This window comes from Dryobates pubescens, chromosome Z (genome assembly GCF_014839835.1).
Source record: "Dryobates pubescens isolate bDryPub1 chromosome Z, bDryPub1.pri, whole genome shotgun sequence".
NCBI lineage: Eukaryota > Metazoa > Chordata > Aves > Piciformes > Picidae > Dryobates > Dryobates pubescens.
The window spans coordinates 88,373,191-88,393,697 of NC_071657.1; the positions used below are offsets into that span (position 1 = coordinate 88,373,191).

At 42.6% G+C, this 20,507-nt stretch overlaps 1 protein-coding gene across 4 annotated transcripts in view; it reads right to left on the bottom strand.

Moving 5' to 3' along the window:
• The window catches only part of PDZD2 (PDZ domain containing 2), a 148,545-nt gene extending 133,765 nt beyond the window's left edge, over window positions 1-14,780 (bottom strand). For 3 of the 4 annotated variants that reach the window (XM_054177744.1, XM_054177741.1, XM_054177742.1), the window contains exon 1: window positions 13,983-14,531. In XM_054177744.1, the coding sequence (XP_054033719.1) occupies window positions 13,983-14,461 (479 nt within the window). In that variant the 5' untranslated portion in view covers window positions 14,462-14,531. Of the gene's footprint in view, window positions 1-13,982 lie in introns of all 4 variants that reach the window. The other variant, XM_054177743.1, reaches the window with a different exon arrangement.
• Between the last annotated feature and the right edge of the window lie 5,727 nt (window positions 14,781-20,507).

Genomic DNA, 20,507 nt, shown 5'->3' on the forward strand with positions numbered 1-20,507 from the left:
GAATTAAGTCTTTTCATTCTGCCATTATTCCAGAAAAACCCTACAGGTAAGTAAGTCTCACTTGTTTACAGTGATGCCTCCTGGGAAGTGATGCTACTTGGGAAGAGTGGATAATGGCTAAATTCATAACCAGGCAGGTAACTCGTGAGCTAGGTCTTATTTGTATTGCTCAAATGTACTCCTGCAGAAACAGGTATTTCAAAGAATTTTAGCCCTTATGAAGCTGCTCTGACTTTATAATTGCCCAACAGACAGGTAGGTACCTGGAAAGAAATGTTCCACAGTGAAATCCAGCAGTTAATTAAGTGCTTTTTCCCAGGAGACCTCAAGCACCTGCAGAAAGTGAGCTGCTGTCATCACCTTCCTGTCATTGGTGCCATGACCTGTTCACAATGTGGAGAAAAGGCTTGACCAGGACCCAACACTTCTTAAGTCTCCACACGTGCTATCCATTAAGCTGTAAGATCCTGACAGGAGTTAGGTATGCAGCTCTAAGTCACATACAGTTTATGCAAACATAACTTACACAAAAATGATTTAAAATAGAAGCATGCAGAAGAGAAATGGAAGGTAAAGCAGGGAATCAGCATGGACTCACTGCAGAAAACAACACAAACTACAAGCAAGTAGCTAATGCCACTAACATGTGAGGAAGATTAAACTTGACATGGAATTTAAACTAATTGTTCACACTTATAACTTGATGTATACCAAAGTATAAGACATTTTTTAATTTAAAGAAGATCTTGACCTGGCTTCACCAAGTTATGTGTGATTCCTCTAATGCAGTATAAATGTAGTACATAGCCAACAGGTCCCAACAGCGCTGCATGTTGAAGATTATATTTAAGAAAGAGACTATGCCTCCTCATATAATTTAATACTATTATCAATACTTTCATTAAATGAGAGAATATCCTTGAGGCTAGGAAAACCTCAGGGAGCATGGGACCAGCTGACACCTGGACTCAGGATTGGCTTCCTTCATTATTAGAGCTGGCTGAACTGTTTTAACAGATAATGATATCTAATTTAATTACATATTAAACAAAGATTATTAATCATCCATCCAGAATTAAAGGATTTCTAAATCTATCTTTCATCCTGAATTTTATCTACTCTCTTGTCTTTTACCTCTTGTTTTCAGGCTCTTCTGAAATCCACCTGTCTCAAAACAGATGTTTAGAAATACAGCATCATAGAATTGTCAAGGTTGGAAGAGACCTTTGAGATTGTCACATTCAAGTACTCTACTAACTTGCATGGCAGCAACGCTGCTACTTAAATTCATTTCCACAGTTTATAATTTGATTCATGGGTCATCAGAGAAAGCACTTGAGGCATAAATAATCCTAATAAAGAGATTAGAGATTCTGAATTTCTCATACACTACTTAAAACAGAGTCTGCTTAAAGGCAGAGTCCTGCAGTAAACCCTAACTGACTTTGATTTCCACACACCAGTCACTAACTTCTGATCCATTTGGCATCTATACACTTTCTCTTTTTTTAGCTATTATTTCATTCTCCAGAGCATAACTGGTGAATTATTGAAATCTGATTTATTTTAACCACATAGTTCATCCTGATGAAACTGGCTAGTTTACTAAATAATTTTCTGCTCTGCTGTACATACCACTTACTTTCTGAATGTAGTCAGTGATTGGAAAACAGACCAGAGAGGAGATAATTTTCCGTATTGTTGTGTCAGATATGCAGTGGTGGAAGGAATTTCAGAAGGCAGAGCTTCTGCATTTTCATGGAGACAAAGAAGAAGCAATTCCACAGAAGCCCATAGTATTGTGGTATTGTCAGAGAACTTGGGCCATATCTTTGATTTTCTGTGCCAGAAAGCTGTGCTTCAGACCACTCATCAGCAACGAAGGCAGACAGAGTGTAGAGGAGGAGACAAAGTCATGAACCCTTTGTGGTTCTTTCAGTACTTGCAGCCATGCAGATGAGACACTCCCAGGGCTACCCACGTACAGAGATCCCAGCAATAGGTGAATCAGCCTCACACATACAACCACAGACCCAGAGGTAGCTCAAAGCAAAGAATAATCCCTCCTGAATGAGCATCTGTCATCAGACCCATGCAGAGTGAGAAATGAAAATAAGAATATTTAGTCGCCACTAGTGTCTCTAAAAATTTCCCCAGTTAATTCCAATTTACAAACTCTATCCTTTTTCTGTTAAGACATGGCTTAAGAGAAAGTCCTGCCTGGCCAGCAGCAGTAATTAAAAAGGAGTTCTCACCTCTTTAACTTGAAAAGGCTAAGTGAGAGCTGTGTCCTCAGATTTCTGTTGAGCTCCTATTACTCAAAGTAGAGGGCACATCCTGCTTTGCTACCTAACGTCTACTGGCTTTGAAACCAGTGTAACTATTGCTCTTTTAATTCACAGTCCCTTGTTTACAAATAGAGTACTTTTGGGAATAAGGGGTTTACTTGAATTAATTGCTTTTCCTGTTTGGGGAAAAACACACAATCAGGTTTATTCATTTAGAGAACTTTTCGACTGCAGATTGCCCATTTCTTTTTTGGAAGTGGTCTTTTACAAAGAATGATAGCCCACAAATTCAGTAAACATACGGGATTTGCCAGTTAATCCAATAAGGTCATTATGGTGATGCTCCAGAGGACTCACCATCAGGAAGAAAAAGGAGTCTAATTCTACAAGGATTTCCCTAAAGCCATTTTCCTGTTAGGAAGTCAAAAGCAAATCTCCCTTTCAATAGGCTTGAGGGATGGTAGTAAGATAATGATAGAGACAATAAAACACCGTTTGTGTCCAAGTAAAGATGTTTCAAATGATAAATCTAAGCTTTAAAGAAAACAAAACATCCTTTATCCATATTTGCCATATTTAACACTACAGTGGCTGAAAATAGGAGACAATATCTCTCAAGTTAAATTATTACAGTCCAGAGTGGACCCCTTCAATTCATACTCATTTTAGCAGCTGTAGATGTGAACAATTACTCTGAAAACTGAGCTGTTAGTCATGTCCATCAAATAAGCAATGCAGTCAATGAATTTGGGAATACCTAAACTCATAGTGAAATAAGTAGTAACACAAACTACTTCTAATTCTGAGGTCCTATGGACCCTTTGCCTTGATAGCTAGATTTATCCTTCTCACTGAAGTTCCAGCTACCAATCTAAACTACAACAAATGGTAGCTTCATTCTCAGAGGACTGGATTATAATATCTTTTACAAGCGCTTAAATATGGACTATCTGATAAAAGTCCCTGAAGCTGTACCAATGAAGTCAGGCCTTCATGAATAGTTCCCTCTTTGCATTCCAGCACAGGCAAATCTGCTCAAAACACATAACATGTTTTGGTGCTCCTTAAAAGAATTTGCTACTGAAAAAGCCCAAGAAACAATTTGAGTAATTATATTAGGTATATACACATCCTAAAACACATGTAAAGAAACACTTCGCTGCTGTCTTAATAAGGCTGGCTAAAATCCCAGTTGACACAACCCAAAAATTGCTTAAAATATTTATATGACATTGCCCTCTAGAGGAAACAGAAAAATCTGTTTTCTATAGATGAAAATATGAAATGTCAGCTTCAGCAGAACAAACAGTGTCTTTGTAGAAACCATTTTCCATGAGAATGTCACACACTGATTTGGCTCTATTTATTGTACACGAGTTTTCAAGCAGGAATTCCTCAAGCTCTAGTGCATCTTCCTTGTCTGGGCTCTATGTTTAGATAGATGCTACCAGAAAGTTTACTGGTTACCATATGTCTGTGTTTTTCTTTTCACTAACAGAAAAAAAACCAACTCAGGCCATGAAAAAATTGACAAGCCTATAGTAATCCTTCAGTTATCATGGCACAAAGAGATGCTGGTCAATGTGTGTAAGGATGACAACTATGAGTTTCATTTAATCAACTAGTTATTCTGATAGTCTGAACCCATTTCAATGATCAATTAATAAACTGAGAAAACATAGTCAAAATGATTGCTCTATTAGTCAGTTCTTTGTTTTGCCAGGTGGTTTGGGTTTTTCTTTTTTTTTTTTTTTTTTTCCAGAAGATCACAGTATCACAGTATCACCAAGGTTGGAAGAGACCTCAAAGATCATCAAGTCCAGCCTGTCACCACACACCTCATGACTAGACCATGGCACCAAGTGCCGCGTCCAATCTCCCCTTGAACACCTCTAGGGATGGTGACTCCACCACCTCCCTGGGCAGCCCATTCCAATGACGAACGACTCACTCAGTGAAGAACTTTCTCCTCACCTCGAGCCTAAACTTCCCCTGGTGCAGCTTGAGACTGTGTCCTCTTGTTCTGGTGCTGGTTGCTAGAGAGAAGAGACCAACGCCTTCCTGGCTACAACGACCCTTCAGGTAGTTGTAGAGAGCAATGAGGTCTCCCCTTAGCCTCCTCCTCTCCAGGCTAAACAATCCCAGCTCCCTCAGCCTCTCCTCATAGGGCTGTGCTCAAGGCCTCTCCCCAGCCTTGTTGCCCTTCTCTGGACACGCTCAAGTGTCTCAATGTCCTTCATAAATTGAGGGGCCCAGAACTGGACACAGTACTCAAGATCATGTAGTTATCTACAATATCTACTATGGAGAATATTAAAACCAGATCTTGCCACCTTTCTAAACAGCAGAAAAAAAGTCTTAGGCATCAGCAGAAACAACAATCCGCTTCAGTCCCATTTCAGCAGTTCTGCATTTTGAAAAAGCTTGAATTTATTTTCCATTTATTTCTTGGTTTTCCTAATCTTGTTAAAGACCCTTCAGTCTGGCTGGGCTTCCTGAGGCTTGAATGATGTAGGGTGAAGTTTCCTGCTAATGATTTGCCTTATTCTTGTCCTGTCTCAGTAGGCACAAGTCTTCCTGTGCTCCCCTAAACATTCTGGCAGTGTCTGCCAACTTACCTATTAATTGGTACTTGCCTGTTAAAAGTGTTCCCATTTGGAGGTCCAGATGATCATACTTTTCATTCAGAGAAAGCAACAAGAACAGTGAGTAATGCTGCAGAGCCTGTGATTGATACACAAGCTCTTGCTGTCATAGCCTATATCTGATAGAAAGGAGACAGAAAAATAAGTTTCAAGGAGCATGTGATACTGCTTGGTGCTGGAAGCAAGTGTCACATCAGATAAGAAAAGCAATGAGTTTTCTGTGGGGAAAAAAAAAAAGAGCCCATCCCCAAAGCCATCTACCACAGCATTTGTCTCTGGAGTTATATACTTTCCTCTCTGCTGATCACACCTACACCTCTTATATTCATCCTCTCACTTATGTCAGTAGATGGCAGGTTCTGCTGACTAGCCATCTATTTGAGGATGATATTGAGCATTGACTCTGCTTGTGGAACCATCTCTTGTTCATCATCTTTCAACCCTCCCTGTTCCTGTCCTTTCTAAACCAGGCCTGATTCCTAGTGACAGGGGATAAGTGGGTTTTAAGCTGCTGCTACCGTTAATGCCTTTAGCTCTAGAGGGTCATAGTTCAGACTTAGCGCATCTTCCAGGACAGCAATGATCAAAGGTACATTAGGCTGGGATGAGAATGAAATTGTAGCCTCTTTGCAGAGTAGCCCCAAAACCATACTGAGGAATGCTGCTTGCTTAGTCCAATGCTGAGAAACAAACAACCAAAAAAACCGAAACCCCAAACCCAAACAAAACAAAAAACCCCAAGAAAACATTTCAGTGAAGACTGAAGAAGATACGTGCCTTTCCAAGACTCCTGTCACATCAGTCAGTATGGGTAGGAAAAGATAACCTGCCATATATCTTGATATGATGCAATAACCCCGCTCCAGCTGCCACATCATCTTGCAGCAACTTGGTGCCCATGTCTCATGGAAATCAGTATTTAGCGGACAGCCCACTTTTTGGAAAGCCTTGGACTCTCAGAGTATGAAGATAAATTTACATTTACAGATTAGAATAGACACTGTGAATGACTGCACATTGCAAACTGGTGTGTAAGGGCACAGGCATGATAAAAGGAGCATGTATAATGTTCCTTGCTCATGTTTTTTAATGTCTCTATTTTTAATTATTGATAGCTAAAACACTCTTCTGTGCTAGCAAATGCACTGATGGAGAGGCTGTGAAAATAGCTGCTGCTATGGCTGAAGGCCTCACCTGCAGCTTGTCTGGGTGGTGGAAAAACGTGGCACAATTTTGCACATTCCAGCACTTTGTCAATTAGTTAAGTTCTGCTGCATCCTGACTGTGCTTCCAGATGACCTGAGAGCATGGGATGCTTGCTGTATGCAAGGCTGAAAATCCCACTCAGGATGGAAAAGGTGTCTTGCTGGCCCTTTGGTGTGAGGGATAAATGACAAGGCACAAGGCTGCTCCAGCAAACCAAGTTGTTCCCACAGTAGATACGTGGAGAGGGCAGAGCTCTATTCCAAACAGTGGGTTTGTTCTCTTGTAATTACAGCACAGTCAAAACTGTAAATTTAATGGAGATGCACAGCCATACATTTGGCAACAAGGTACATCCTTCTAAGCAACAAAACAAAGCTCACCCAAGAGTTCAAATCAACCCATTCTATAAACTCTGAGGCTTTTACACCTTGTAAGGCAACACCCCCAACCTCTGTCCAAGTATTTTCAAGACTGATGCAACCTCTCTGAAAAGAAACTTTGCAGAGCCAGGGCTGGGGAGCATTTGCTGCAGATCACCCTGGAGATGTTGCCTAATTACACAATGTATGCCTACTGGGAATCACATTTCCTGCCAAGAGAGGCCAGCTCTGTTGTTCAGTGATAACATTGTGAAGAAGGCAAAGACAAGCATATTGCTCCCAAAATCTGGGGGAAAACATGCAAACACATACAGGATATGAACCATTTAAATCAGTGTCAGCCTCTGCATCATCTTTTATGTTTTTTAGATAAAACTGTGCTAAGCAAGAAGATAAATAAGATGCAAACTTGAGGAGGAAAGCCTATTGAAGAAGCAGCTGTAGTGGTGAGATGCTGTAGTAGTGAAATGCTGCAAATCACCACCACCACAAGGGAATGGGTTTTGCCACTGCAGGGACTGGGTTCAGGATAGTGAGGTTGAGAAGGAGAGCAGGAACCAAAGGGTTCAGAGAGAATAGAATAGAATAGAATAGAATAGAATAGAATAGAATAGAATAGAATAGAATAGAATAGAATAGAATAGACCAGGTTGGAAAAGTCCTTTGAGATCATCAAGTCCAACCTATCACCCAACACTAGCTAATCAACTAGATCATGACACAAAGCACCCCATCTAGTCTCTTCGTAAACACGTCCAGTGATGGTGACTCCACCACCTCCCTGGGCAGCCCATTCCATTCACTCTTTCTATGAAGAATTTCTTCCTAACATCCAGCCTAAACCTCCTCTGGCACAGCTTGAGACTGTGTCCTCTTTTTCTGGTGCTGGTTGCCTGGGAGAAGAGACCAACCCCCACCTGGCTACAGCCTCCCTTCAGGTAGTTGTAGACAGCAGTAAGGTCTGCCCTGAGCCTCCTCTTCTCCAGGCTAAGCAACCCCAGCTCCCTCAGCCTCTCCTCATAGGGCTTGTGCTCCAAACCCCCTCCCCAGCTTTGTTGCCCTTCTCTGGATATGTTCCAGCAACTCAACATCTTTCTTGAATTGAGGGGCCCAGAACTGAAAACTGAACAGACCTATGCTTAGATTAATAAAGCAAAGAGGGCAAACAAGCTAAATGATCTCTGCTGACTCTGGGGATTAATGACCTTCTGCTTAAGTCTTTGGCTCTTGAGAGAGGATTTGGGATAAATCTCATTTCTTCAAAGCAATTTATTTCTCAACACACGTGACTAAGTCTGCGCATACCTTTCCTGATGATATAAAAAAAGAGAAGACAAATCTCTCTTAGTGTAGTTATATTTTAGGGGGGGGAATTAATATCCACTATGACTGTAAAATACGGCAGGTGTGCTTCAGAAAGGGCTTCATGCTTCAGCATACACCACTTTAGGAGCACAGTGAAACTTACACTGTGTCTGAGATGGGTTAGACAACCATGAGCTTCTTCTCATTTTGCAGAGTTTGAGCACACATTCACTGTTGCCCTGCTCACATCAGCTCAGCTGCAGGGTAAACCATCAGCCAACCCCCTGCATGCTGCTTATTTTCCATCCTTGGAACTCACGTGCCAGGCAGCTCAGAGGGCTTGTCAGCATATGCTTCTTATCCATGCCTGTAGCAACAGGCCCCAGGTCTCATCCTCTGTGCCCTGATCTATCACTTAGCAGCATGAAGACTGGTAATATGATATTAAAAAAAGGGAAACTAATTCAGCTCCACAGTAGGTTGAAGGTATTTTTTAGGTCAGTTATAAGAAACCTTCTCCTGGAGATTTTATTTTGAGGCCACAACCTCCAGGACCACTGTGTTTGTTTTTTTCTGTGTAGTCAGTGCTGTTAATATTTTAACAAGGAGCTCCCACAGAAATGTTTGCCCCTTGGCCAAGGGCAAAGGGCCAGGATATATTTCCATTTGTTTTCCTATTAAAACAAAAATATTTTCTTATGAACATAACCAAGAGAAGGCCCAACTAACACCAGGCAAAACAGCTGCTTATATCAAGCAGTGCTTTGTGTTGGCAGCACTTTTGCTTTAGGAAGGAGGTGAGAAAACAAAGTAAAACAGAGCCAACTGATCCATGCAACATGGCATGCCCAGGAGGTGGGGGCGTGGTGAGGCACAGCTTTCTGTGATGACCATGGGTAGTTTTCTTGGGGTCATTTTTCCCTAAGAAAAAGGATCTATAAAGGAAATTGCTCTGCCAAGTGGAAAATAAAGCCACAATAACTTCCAGAGAAATACAAGAACATCACAGACACAGAAAACTGAAAGCCTCTCATTTCACCATGACACAAGGACACTAACACACACACTCCAAATCCTGTTGAAGAATGGATTTGTTACTAAAAAGTTAAACTGTGAGGCCCAGGTGATGATCAGAGGGAGAACAGCTCTTGCTGCCTGTTCCCACACCATGCCATCCCCAAGTGGCAGTCAAAGCACCTGGAAGCATTTTGAACACACTGATGAATAACATGGTTCTAGAAAACCCTGGAGATTATCCAGAGACAATATCAGGGGCAACGCTTTTTATGATAAAAATTATTCAATTCAGACTCTTGAGGAAGGAGGAGCTCACTAAGATGTGCCTTGAATGATGTGCTCTTCTGAAACATTGTTTTTCTGACCATGTTATCATTTTTTTTTGAGCAGCTCTACTGAGACACAGACAGTTCTCATTCTCCACTCCCATCCTCAATAAATGTACCACCCTGAATTTCCTTGCATGCAGGGCTCCCAACACGTGGGCAAAGAAGAGCACCCTCCTGAAGACTACTGTTCAGAGCAGAATTTGGTTCCAAATACAGACAGGGGCCGCATATTTTCTTTCCAGCATCAGCAAGGACTAATTTGATACAGAACCTCAAAATTTCATCCAGCTGAGCCTGAGACTGTTATTGACTGCCACAGGCAAGCAGCACAAAGTGCTTTGCACATTTTGCGACCTGTAATTTGGTTAGATGTTCAGTATTGTGCTCTGTAATCATCTGCTAGCATTTCCAGAGATGCAGGTCTGTGTTTAGAAATGTCCATGTATCACACATCTACTAATATCACTGATGTGCTAGGAGGACTGGGATATCACCTTCCTACTTCCAGCTATCCTGGAGCACAAAGATGCAGCAGGCAGCAGCGACAAGCACTCAGGAATGATCTTGGCTTTGCTTGAAACCCCCCAGCTTCAGGTAAGTCCAAAGCTTCACCTTCAGTTCTGACACTTGAAGCTCATACTGCACTGTGCATTTGATTTCTGAATGTCTTTCTCAGTATCCTTGAAAATAAACTGATTTCCCTGACATTCGGCATGTTATATCCTGTGCTGGGGAGGAGTCCTAGTGAACCCCGCCCAGAAGACTGGCTGAAGAAAACAGAATAAGAAAACACTGTGCAAAGGTGTGGCTGTCAAAAAAACCCAACTTTGTTCATTTTTTTGGAAGAGATTCCAAGTTGCAAGTTAAAAACAAACCATCAAGTCCTCAGACTGTATTCCTACACGTGGTGACGTTTGGTCATTTTTGATATTTTGAAGTAGTGTGGTTGGGTTTCCTAAATGACAAAATTATAATAATATCTCATGTTTATACTATACTGTCATCAGTTGTAATGTATCTTACTCTGCTTTCTTCAAAAACAATTTAAATTTGGAAATTTATTCTGCAATGATTTTAAAGATTAGATATATATGGTGGAAGTGTCCAAGCACTGCAGCTACGCTGGATGAAATTTGTAATCAAATATTTCAAAATGAATGATATTCATGACAACATAATCCTTTTGCAATCCTCCTAGGACCTGCTCAATGAAGCCCCATTCAGTCATGCTCAAGATATGAGGGATTCATCTGTCATCTGCAGGAATACTAACAGCCTCCCTCCAGTAAATGAGTAATAGCTCAAAATGAGAGGCATAGTTCCAAAATACATATGAAGTTGTTGTCTGGGGGAACATAACCCACGTGCTCTGGAGATACAGTTGTATAGACATAAGAAAAATAAACATGCAGAGTTTTGACTAACCTTTATTCAGTACTCCAATACTGTTCATTTCCCTGCAATTGTGTTTGATAGACACACAATTTCCTAACTCTGAAGAGAGCAATAATTTTCCTTCACTCACTAACATCACCAAAAATGCCACCACCTACATCATTCCTCTTTAATGTAATAATACCCTGTTAAGCAAAGAGCTTTGATGATTATATTACTCCATAATGTTATTCTAAAAAAAAAAAAAAAAAGGAGAGGGAAAAAAAAAAAAAGAAACAAGCTCAGCAATAATCAATCTGTTTCTGCTGTTTACATTGCAATCAGGTGGAATTTAAATAAATAACCTTTCTTTACAGAAATCAGATACAATTTCCCTAGCAGGGAGAGACAGATGAGTGACAGCACACTCTGTCTAGGGTTGTCCATTTTTTTATGGCTCCAGTCATCTGCCCCATATTCTCCAAAGGCTGATTACATCCATAGGACAGCCATCAGAATGGACCACGTGCCACTACCACTCCTCTCCCCTTGTTCTGTGGATTGGTTTAGCCTGTTCCCTCCTCCCCCCTTGTCCAGTGTACTGATTTAGGTTCTCAGAACAGGAAGAGTTTGCCTGGTGAGGTTGAGCTAGAGGCAAAGAGACATGAAGCCCAGGATATATGAGCATGCTTCCTACCAACCCTGCCACAAAGGTGGTAACCATCCCCCAGTTAAGTGGCAGTCATGAGACTCTCATGCAAAATATCCCATTGTTTGGAAATAAATCATTGAATGTCAACCCTGAAACACCAGTGTGGACAACACATTCACCAGGGAAGATGGGGCTGCCCTGGCACACATGGCAGATAAGTAATAAACCTGCAGGCAGTGATTTTTGCTTATCTAATCCAGCCCAGTGCTACAGGAGCTAAAGCAGTATTTTAAATTTCACTGACCATGAACAGGCTACACTAAGTAGTAAGTAGTACATCACACCACAAATCACAGCACTCATACGCCTTTGTACCCACTTTGAAGAGTTTCTCACCCTACCAGAGAACAATCAGGCAGACAGAAAATAAACCAGAACAACTATTCAGTGTGATGCCCTGAACCAACACTTTAAAGAGCCAAGAGGAAAGGGCTTTGCTACTGCCATTGCAGCAGCAATAGGGAAATACTCTAGCAAAGCTGCTTCTTTGAAACACAGTCTTGCCAGAAGGGAGGTTGATCTTGCCTTTCAGCCTGTTACAAACTGAGACAGAGTTATATCCCTATGAAACCTACTGAATGACTCTCAGAGGATCCTGGTACAATCAGATGAACAAAGTGGTAACATGGGTTACATGGGTTTGGAGCTACCAGCCAGCTTCCCAAGAACCAAAACCAAGCAGTCCAAATTGAGAACACAGAATACATAGAATAGAATACATAGAATAAACCAGGTTGGAAGAGACCTTCAAGATCATCGCGTCCAACCCATCAACCAATCCAACACCGCCCAAGCAACTAACCCACGGCACCAAGCACCCCATCAAGTCTTCTCCTAAAAACCTCCAGTGATGGCGACTCCACCACCTCCCCAGGCAGCCCATTCCAATGTGCAATCACTCTTTCTGTATAGTACGTCCTCAAGGTCCCAAACTCTCATCTCTTAACATCATCCTTGTCAAATAGGACACTAAATTAGGCAAGGATGCTTTGGATGTTGAAAATAAACCAAGTTTTTACTAAGTCATGTCCTAAGTTTTGGCCCAAACTGGACGTAGAATATTCTAAAGCTTGATCTTATGAACAACACTGGCCTTACACCACCAAAGCTCTGCCTTCATAATGGCCAAAAAAAATTTCAACTAAGGAAAATGGAGAACTTGGTTCTCTTTAGCAGCAGACACAGTTTGCTGGTCTAATAACAGAGCTTTCCAAAAGGAACAAGGCCAAAGCCTTCAGAGAAAGGATGCAAAGTACAGATATCCAAACATTTTGGACTTGATTGAATATTACTTTTCATTATTGCCGGCCAGGACAAGCAGTTACAGTTTAGTGATGTCTGGCAAAGGGGAAACAGTAAACTAACCACTAACCCAAAACCTTTTCATTTTGGGGGTGCCACTAGTTGAAACTGCCACAGTAGCAATATTTATACACTCATAGAATTACAGACTTGATATTAGAGAGGGCTGTCACTGCACCTGCAAAATCATAACCAAGGTGAATAGCCCAGCACCCAGAGATTCATGAGTTACTGCTTTTATTCTGCCACATCACAGAACTGAGAATAGTGGTCACCCCAAATCTCCAATTGGGAGCAAAGTCCATGCACTCTGCAGGATTATAACTTGCAAGTGTCACTCCACCAAGGGCATTGTGGTTTTGCAAACCCAGCAACTAAAGCAGCAGATAAATAACCATCAATGCTACATTTTTTTTACAGATATTTTCTTTCTTGTTTTTCCCCTATTTTTTTTTCACTATAAGGTTTGTTTCCATTAAAAGTTCGTATTTGTCCCCGCAGCAATTCTCACTTGTTGGAGCACTTTCTCAGCTGCTCTAAAATGGTGTATTATTCCTAAGGCACACAAAACATACTGGATTACTCAGGCTGCACACAATAGAGCTTCCTTTAAAGAAGGGCCATTCCACTGGAGGTTTCCAAAACTGTCTATCTCCAAACTGAAGCCCTTTGGCAAGGTGGGGAGGATTTCATACCCCACGGTGTGCTGCAACCTCAGGTATGAATGAAGGTTTGCATCCTTATCTCTTAGAAAAGAAAGATCTTTGCCTTTACAAAGGGAAATGGGAGCAAATTTGCTGGCCCACAAAGAGAAAAGCTGTGCCAGTGACTGATTTTATGACATACAGTAGCTGAAATTTAAAAAAAAAAATAAAAAATAAAGAATCAGCAGTGGTCTATATCCTTGCAGAAACCTTCATTTCTTATTTAGCTCCTAGAGGTTTCGAGTTTTCTGGGACAGAAGACAGCAAAAGAGAGTGAATACAATAAAAATCAAAGGGAATCTATTAAAATGAAGTTGTTCTAATCGGGAAAACACAAGAGTGTCTTGCTTTGAAAAAGTTTCAGACAGCATTTAGTTGTCAAAAAAGTATCCCTGAATTAAAATGAGTCAACAAAAATGAAATGCACCTGTACTCAGGAAGACTGCTAAGTAGAGACCCTCCAGTGATTATGACATACTATTTTTTGACGTAATGACTTCTCAAACATTTCCAGTGGATGTGCAAGTAGTGGATGTAGGCTAATTATTGATTTGCCTTTGTTACTTATTTTCTAGAGACCTTAAGAAGGAATCCAGAGCTCTCCCAGGGGCTGTAAAGCAGAGGGCTAAACCTCTGCTCTCAGACACAAATCCATACCCACTGTGACCTGCACCATGCACTGTGAGAGGTGACTGCTGGTGGCTGCTCTTCCACCCTTACCTTGCACCAGTAACATCCACGCCGACCATCAACTGGCCATTCAGAGAGAGGATCTCATCTTTCAGGCGCACTCTCCCGCACTTCCCAGCCGGGCTGTTTTTCTTCAAGTCTGTCACCCAGATGCACCCAACATCAAGCACTGGCCCCTTATGTCCCTTCTTCTTCTTCCCTCCTCGACGCCTCTCCCCATAGTCCCCCAGAGCAGGGATATTTCCAAAGCTCAACCCAAGAACCTCATTTTTTTGCATCTCCTGGGCCAGGTACATGGTGCAGATCTCAGTATCTGAAGTCCCGCAACTCCCAGGCTGCAGTTTGCTCTCATCCACAGAGAAGTTGAGCTGGATGTATTCACTCAGCTTCTGGACAGCTGAGCGGCAGAGCTGCTGCTCAGCACCTTCAGCCCCCTCTCGACAGCTGTTCTGCAGCCACTGGCACAGGAGGGGGAGGAAGACCCCTGCGTTGTCCTGTGTGATGGGCATCGCCGTCCCTGTGCATCCCCTCACAGCAGCAGCCCTGACCCCAGTCGGCTTCCCAGACCTTGGCTCTGCCACCCTCTGCAGCCCCCTGCAGTGCCTGGGGCCATGCTGAATTGGGGTTGCAGATCCAAAGCAAGCCCCATCTAATCTCAAAGGGACCTTTTCTGAGCTCAAGTTGATCAGAAGCACAGTCAATGCTTGGTGTGAATATGCTGCAGCTGCCCCCACAGAAAGGTCAGTGGATAAAGCAGTGGGGAGTGTGTGCGGCTGTGCAGGCACGCCTGTTGTCAGGATCCCAACTCCGCTGGGAATGATGATTCCTTTCCACCACGCTCACCATATCATCTTGTCCTGCAAGGGGAAAACAGCATCGTTAGAAGTGCCAAAAATACTGCAAGCGTTCAACAGCCCCAGCCCAGCATCCCGCGCTGGGAACAAGCCTAGAACTGGTCTTGCACGGCCAGAGCCACTCTCCTTCTGCGATTTACCACTTGAGGGCACCAGCTGCTCTTCTCAGCAAGGGAATAAAAGGTCATGATTAGCTCCTGACCTGCCCAGTAAAACGGGGATTTGATGAGCCACGGGGATGCTCTCAAAGGAAACATTTCAACCACAAATCGACTCCAAAGACCACTGAAGGGTTATGGCGCGACACTGGCCTCACCAGTAACTGAAGCTGTTTGCTTCTGCTTCTGAAGACATCTCTGCCTTTCTCCATGCCAGTGGGGTTTTTTGTCTGGGATAGGCTTAGTTCAGTCACTTCTTTGACTTATCTCCCCTCCAAGCTGCAAGAGCAACAGGCAGCAGCAAACACAAAAGGTGAGGGCAGGCAATGGGGTCTCTTGTCTTACTGGCAGTGGTGGCTTCCAGTGGGCTAAACCTACCCTGCAGGTACCATGTAAGAGAGGTGCCTACTCAGTTTGCCAGGACTAGACTTGTGCAGTTGAATTTGCCAGTTTCCTGCAGTTCAGAGAGGGAGGCACACAGGCAGCAGGAGCTGGAGATTCACAAGAAAGGTGAGAAAAGAGGGGTTTTTTTCTGGGATCATGAGGATCTGTGAAACAAGATAAAATCCTGACACAAGTCAAGTCTGGTTGACTGACTTTTTCCTTTTCAGGAGTTATTTTCCAGTAGTGGATGCTGCTCAGTGAGCTGCGTATTAGGAAGGCAGAAGTCAAAAGCTTCCAGCTTGAAGCCTGCAAATCTGCTCCTTGCACAGGTCTAAAAAGAAGAGGTGATAATATAGTCACAGATTGCCCATGGATTAGGCTACCTGATAACAACTGACTCCATAGTAAGGGGAGAGAGTACAAGCATGAGATATCACCTAGGAAAGGAAAGCAGCAGGAAACAGAGTCCTGGTGCTTTTGGACCAATGTTTTCACATAACTGATAGGTCAAGTAATAAGCAGGTAAGTGTCTCCAGAGAGGAATGTGTTTGGGATAATAAGGTGGAAGGAAACTAGTGTAAGAGTGTCAGTGAAATGAAGAATTCTGCTATAGGCAAGGACTGGGGACAGCAAAACAGAAATGCCTGGCTTCAGTACAAAAAAAAACTGAAAACAAACCAACCAACCAACCAAAACAAAACAACAACAGAAAACCCAACACACACACACACAAACAACAACAAACAAAAACCCAATCCAATACCTGCTAGGCAAGAATTCACCGTGAAGAGTTTAAAGGAAAAAGAAGTCAAAGTGAGCTATAGTTTCTAGAAGAAAAAATATCTTGTGCTTAAATGACACAGGCACAATAATATTTCATTGCAGAAAAAGCATCAGAAGACTTGGCTACATCATGAGGTTTTTATTTACCTTAAAGACCAGAAGAAAGAATACTGAAAGGTTACTGAGCAGGAGTTAAAAAAAATAGGATGAACACACAGGCAGAACTATTAGAAGCATCAGGGCATAAAAACAAAATGAAACTTGGAGAACATGAAAAAACCCCAACATTTGTTACCCTTTATATGCATATTAGTACCAAGAAGAAGGTCTGGAAGAATGTTGCTCAAACAGAAAGTTTGAGATATTAGGGGTTGGAAGGGAGCTCCAGAGACCATCGAGTCCAACCCCCCAGGTTATGGAAAAATTACATTGAAAGAGGCAATGCTGTCTTGATTTTTGCTTAGTCCTTTTTGAAACAGCCTATTATGCACAGAGGATTAATACAGTTAATAAATACCATGACACATTATGACTACAAGGGCGTATTGCCCATTCCAGGGTTAGATCCATTACTCTAAGTCAAATATTTTTGAACCAGCAAGATGGGACAAAACCACCTTTTAAATTCTCTACAAAACCAGATAAGCCCTATCAAATACCTCCTTCCTGGTCACCTGTGAAAGCTCAAACAGGTATGGTATCAGAAGTCAGGACAAAGGCAAGTGCAGTGCCTATCTTCAAGAGAAGAAAAAGAAACAGCAAAAGGATGCTACATTAATCAGCCTACCTTTAAACCTCTGAAAAGCTCTAAAACAAGCAAACAAACAGCTGGAATGTATGTGGAAGATAACAAAAAATATAACCAGCAGCACATACAGAGGAGACAAGAACAATATTGTATCACATCACATCAAATTAATTTCTTTTCATAATGGAGAAGTTGTTAAGATACCATTTATCTGGGCTTTATTATAGCTTTTGACACTGTCTCAAACAACTTTCTCATAAATAAATCAGGAAAACATGATTAAATGAGATTATTATAAAGCCATATCCAGGGAGTAGTTATTAATGATATTCTGTGAAAACAGAAGGACACCATGAGTGGAGCTCTGCTGGATGTGTATAGCCTAGTTCTGCCCAGCACATTCATTAGTGACCTAGACGATGAAAGAGAGCACACTTATTAAATCTGCAGATTACACGAAGCAGGGAGTGCCTGCAGACACACTAGAGAACAGGATTAGCATCTAAAATCATGTTGGGGAAAAATAAAACAAAAAGTCAAAAAATTAGGATAAAGTTCATCAAAGACAGGTGCAGAGTACTACAAAAGGACAATCACACATAGACCAAGTTGGCTAGTGGCAAACATTCAGGAAGAGACACAGAGTTTGTGGTGAATGATTCCTGTCAGTGAAGTCTGGCTGCTGGGGGAAAAAAAGGGTCATTTTCCCAGGATGTGTCAAAAGGGACAGGTGTATGAAGTACCTCTGTAGCATCATAGGGGTAGGAAGGTCTCAGCAGCAAAACTAACCAGTTGGAGCAGAGCACTGACATGACTAGAAAACATGGCTTGCTAGGAAATACTCAAGAAATTCGGGCCTGCTAGTCTCAAAAGGAGAAAGCATTGCAGTTGGGGGTGTCCGACTAAAGGTCCTCATATACTTAAAACCACCCCACAGTTACTAGGTGGAAAAGAGCAGTCTACTTCCCTTGCTTGTGGTGGAGTAATGGATTTGAATCACACTAGCATTACATTAGCAGCTAGTTAACATTAATAAAGATAAATAATAGCAAAGCACTAGAGGACGCTATCTGGAGTGACGGGAGTCTCCATTACTGGTGACCTCTGCAGCGGGCTAAATACCCGCCAGGAGCAATGATTAGAAACAGCCTCTCTTGGGCTATGGGAGAGAGTAAATCTCTCCATTTCAATCATTCTTACTTTTTTCTTTTTGTCTTGATGAGAGCATGGTGAGAGGTCATAGAGTAAGTAACATCCAGTGAGTTATGACACAGACACCTTTATCATTTGCTTCAAGAGCAAGCACTGGTACAGCTACCAGTAACCACAATGGGTTCAAAACAGTTTCAGCTCTAGAGGTGATCAGACTATATCACTCTTTGAGTCCTTTTCTGGCCTAATAATTTGAAGAATTTTGCTCTTAGATGGTTAATTTTGACATTGGCTGGACATGTTATAGGCTGACCTTTGCAAACTATCCCCAGAGCAAACGCACCACCCTAGACTCTAGCCTGGAGAACCTGGGGCTCCTTGAAAGCAGCTCAGAATTTTAGCTCCAGAGTTTCCAAATGTCCTCTGTGTTGGCCAAGGAAACTTGATGTTGACTTCAGCTTCAATCCTGCAATTAGATGGGCAGGATGGAGCATCCAGGGGGATCTAGATCCCACACGAAACTCAGATCCATCATTCATTTGGTGACACTGATGAAGAGTTCTCTTCCATGCACACACGTCCTTCCAGAGACCGAGGATCATGCCTTGCTCCACACTGCTGGAGGCAGACAGCCTTCAAAACTCCATTCCTCCTCCCTGCAGGAAAAACTGCAGGCATCAATATGCTGTGGGTTGTCTATCTACGCCCCTTAGCTCTCTGCAGAGTCATGGCAGACATTTAAGATAATCATGAAGATAATTATACAGTACTTTCAAGGGAGTTGATTTACTCAAACAAAACCCTCTGGCTTCAGAAAAAATACTCCTGACAAGCATAAATAGGAAATATTCTTTCTAGATGAAACAGGCTGTGCAGCAATGAGCTAAACACCTCTGTGCTGGTGAGAAGAGCAGCTCAAGCTGTCCGATGCCAAGAGAAGCAAAGAATAGAAAGGTGGCAAATTGTTCATCAAGGGAAAAAATAGACCTGCCTGATAAAAATGGCAAACTCAACATTAAGATGAAATTGATTTTTCCTTTCAACTTCCACCAAAATAGGCTCAAGAAGCATGTGAGAAAATTGACTTAAGTCATGACCTCTTTGCTTACTTTCTGTAGGTGACAGACCCACCAAATCATTCCATCACTTTGCATGGAGTACAGGACTTATCACAGGATCACAGGATGTTAGGGGTTGGAAGGGACCTCTGGAGATCATCGAGTCCAACCACCCTGCCAGAGCAGGACCACAGAATGTAGCGCAGGTCACACAAGAATACATCCAGACAGGGCTTGAAAGTCTCTAGAGAAGGAGACTCCACAGCCTCTGGGGTTGCTGAGCCTGGAGAGGAGGAGACTCAGGGGTGACCTTGTTGCTCTCTACAACTACCTGAAGAGGGGTTGTAGTGAGGTAGAGGTTGGTCTCTTCTCCCAGGTGACCAGTACCAGAACAAGAAGACAGTCTCAGGCTGCGTCAGGGGAGGTTTAGGCTGGAGGTTAGGAGGAAGTTTTACACAGAGAGAGTGATTGCCCATTGGAATGGGCTGCCCGAGGAGGTGGTGAGGTTGCCGTCTCTGGGGGTGTTCAGGGCGAGGCTTGACAGGATGCTTGGTTCCATGGTTTAGTTGATTGGGTGGTGTTGGATGATAGGTTGGACACAATGATCTTGAAGGTCTCTTCCAACCTGGTTTTTTCTATTCTCTTCTATTCTCTGGGAAGACTGTTCCAGTGCTCTGTGACCCTTACACCAGTTCAGGTGCTGCTCCCCAAGGCTTACCATGCAAGCATTGCAATGGGCTAATGAATGATCCCCCTGCTTAATGTTAAGACTGTGCTTCCTGTTGTTGTCCTTCAAGGTGAACACATGCCAAAGGCAAGTGCTCCCTTGGATTTGTGAACTGGGCTCCAGCTTCTGGAAAGAAATGTTTTACATGCTGCTCTCAGGGTATGAGCCTTCTAGAACTTACTTTGTCCTGGATCCATCGATTTTGTTCATAAAGCACCCTAACTCTCATTTGTATTACATAGACTCATAGAATTGTTAGGGTTGGAAGGGACCCTAAGGATCATCCAGTTCCAACCCTTCTGCCATGGGCGGGGACACCTCACACCAGATCAGGTTGCTCAGAGACACATCCAGCCCAGCCTTAAAAACCTCCAGGGGTGGGGCTTCCACCACCTCCCTGGGCAACCTGTTCCAGTGTCTCACCGCCCCCACAGCGAAGAACTTCCTCCCAATACCCAATCCAAATCTACCCACCTCTATTTTTGGTCCATTCCCCCTAGTACAATCACTACCTGACACCCCCAAAAGAGTACAAAAGAGTTTGTTTTTATGCCCACCCTAGCATTTATACATGTTCGGAGTAAACCAGGAGATTAGTCCTATTTGGGATCTCAGTTTAGGAAGAACCTCACCATGCTGAGTTTTGGGTTTAGGCTCAGATTTACCCTCCTCTGCTGCAGAAGCTCACAGG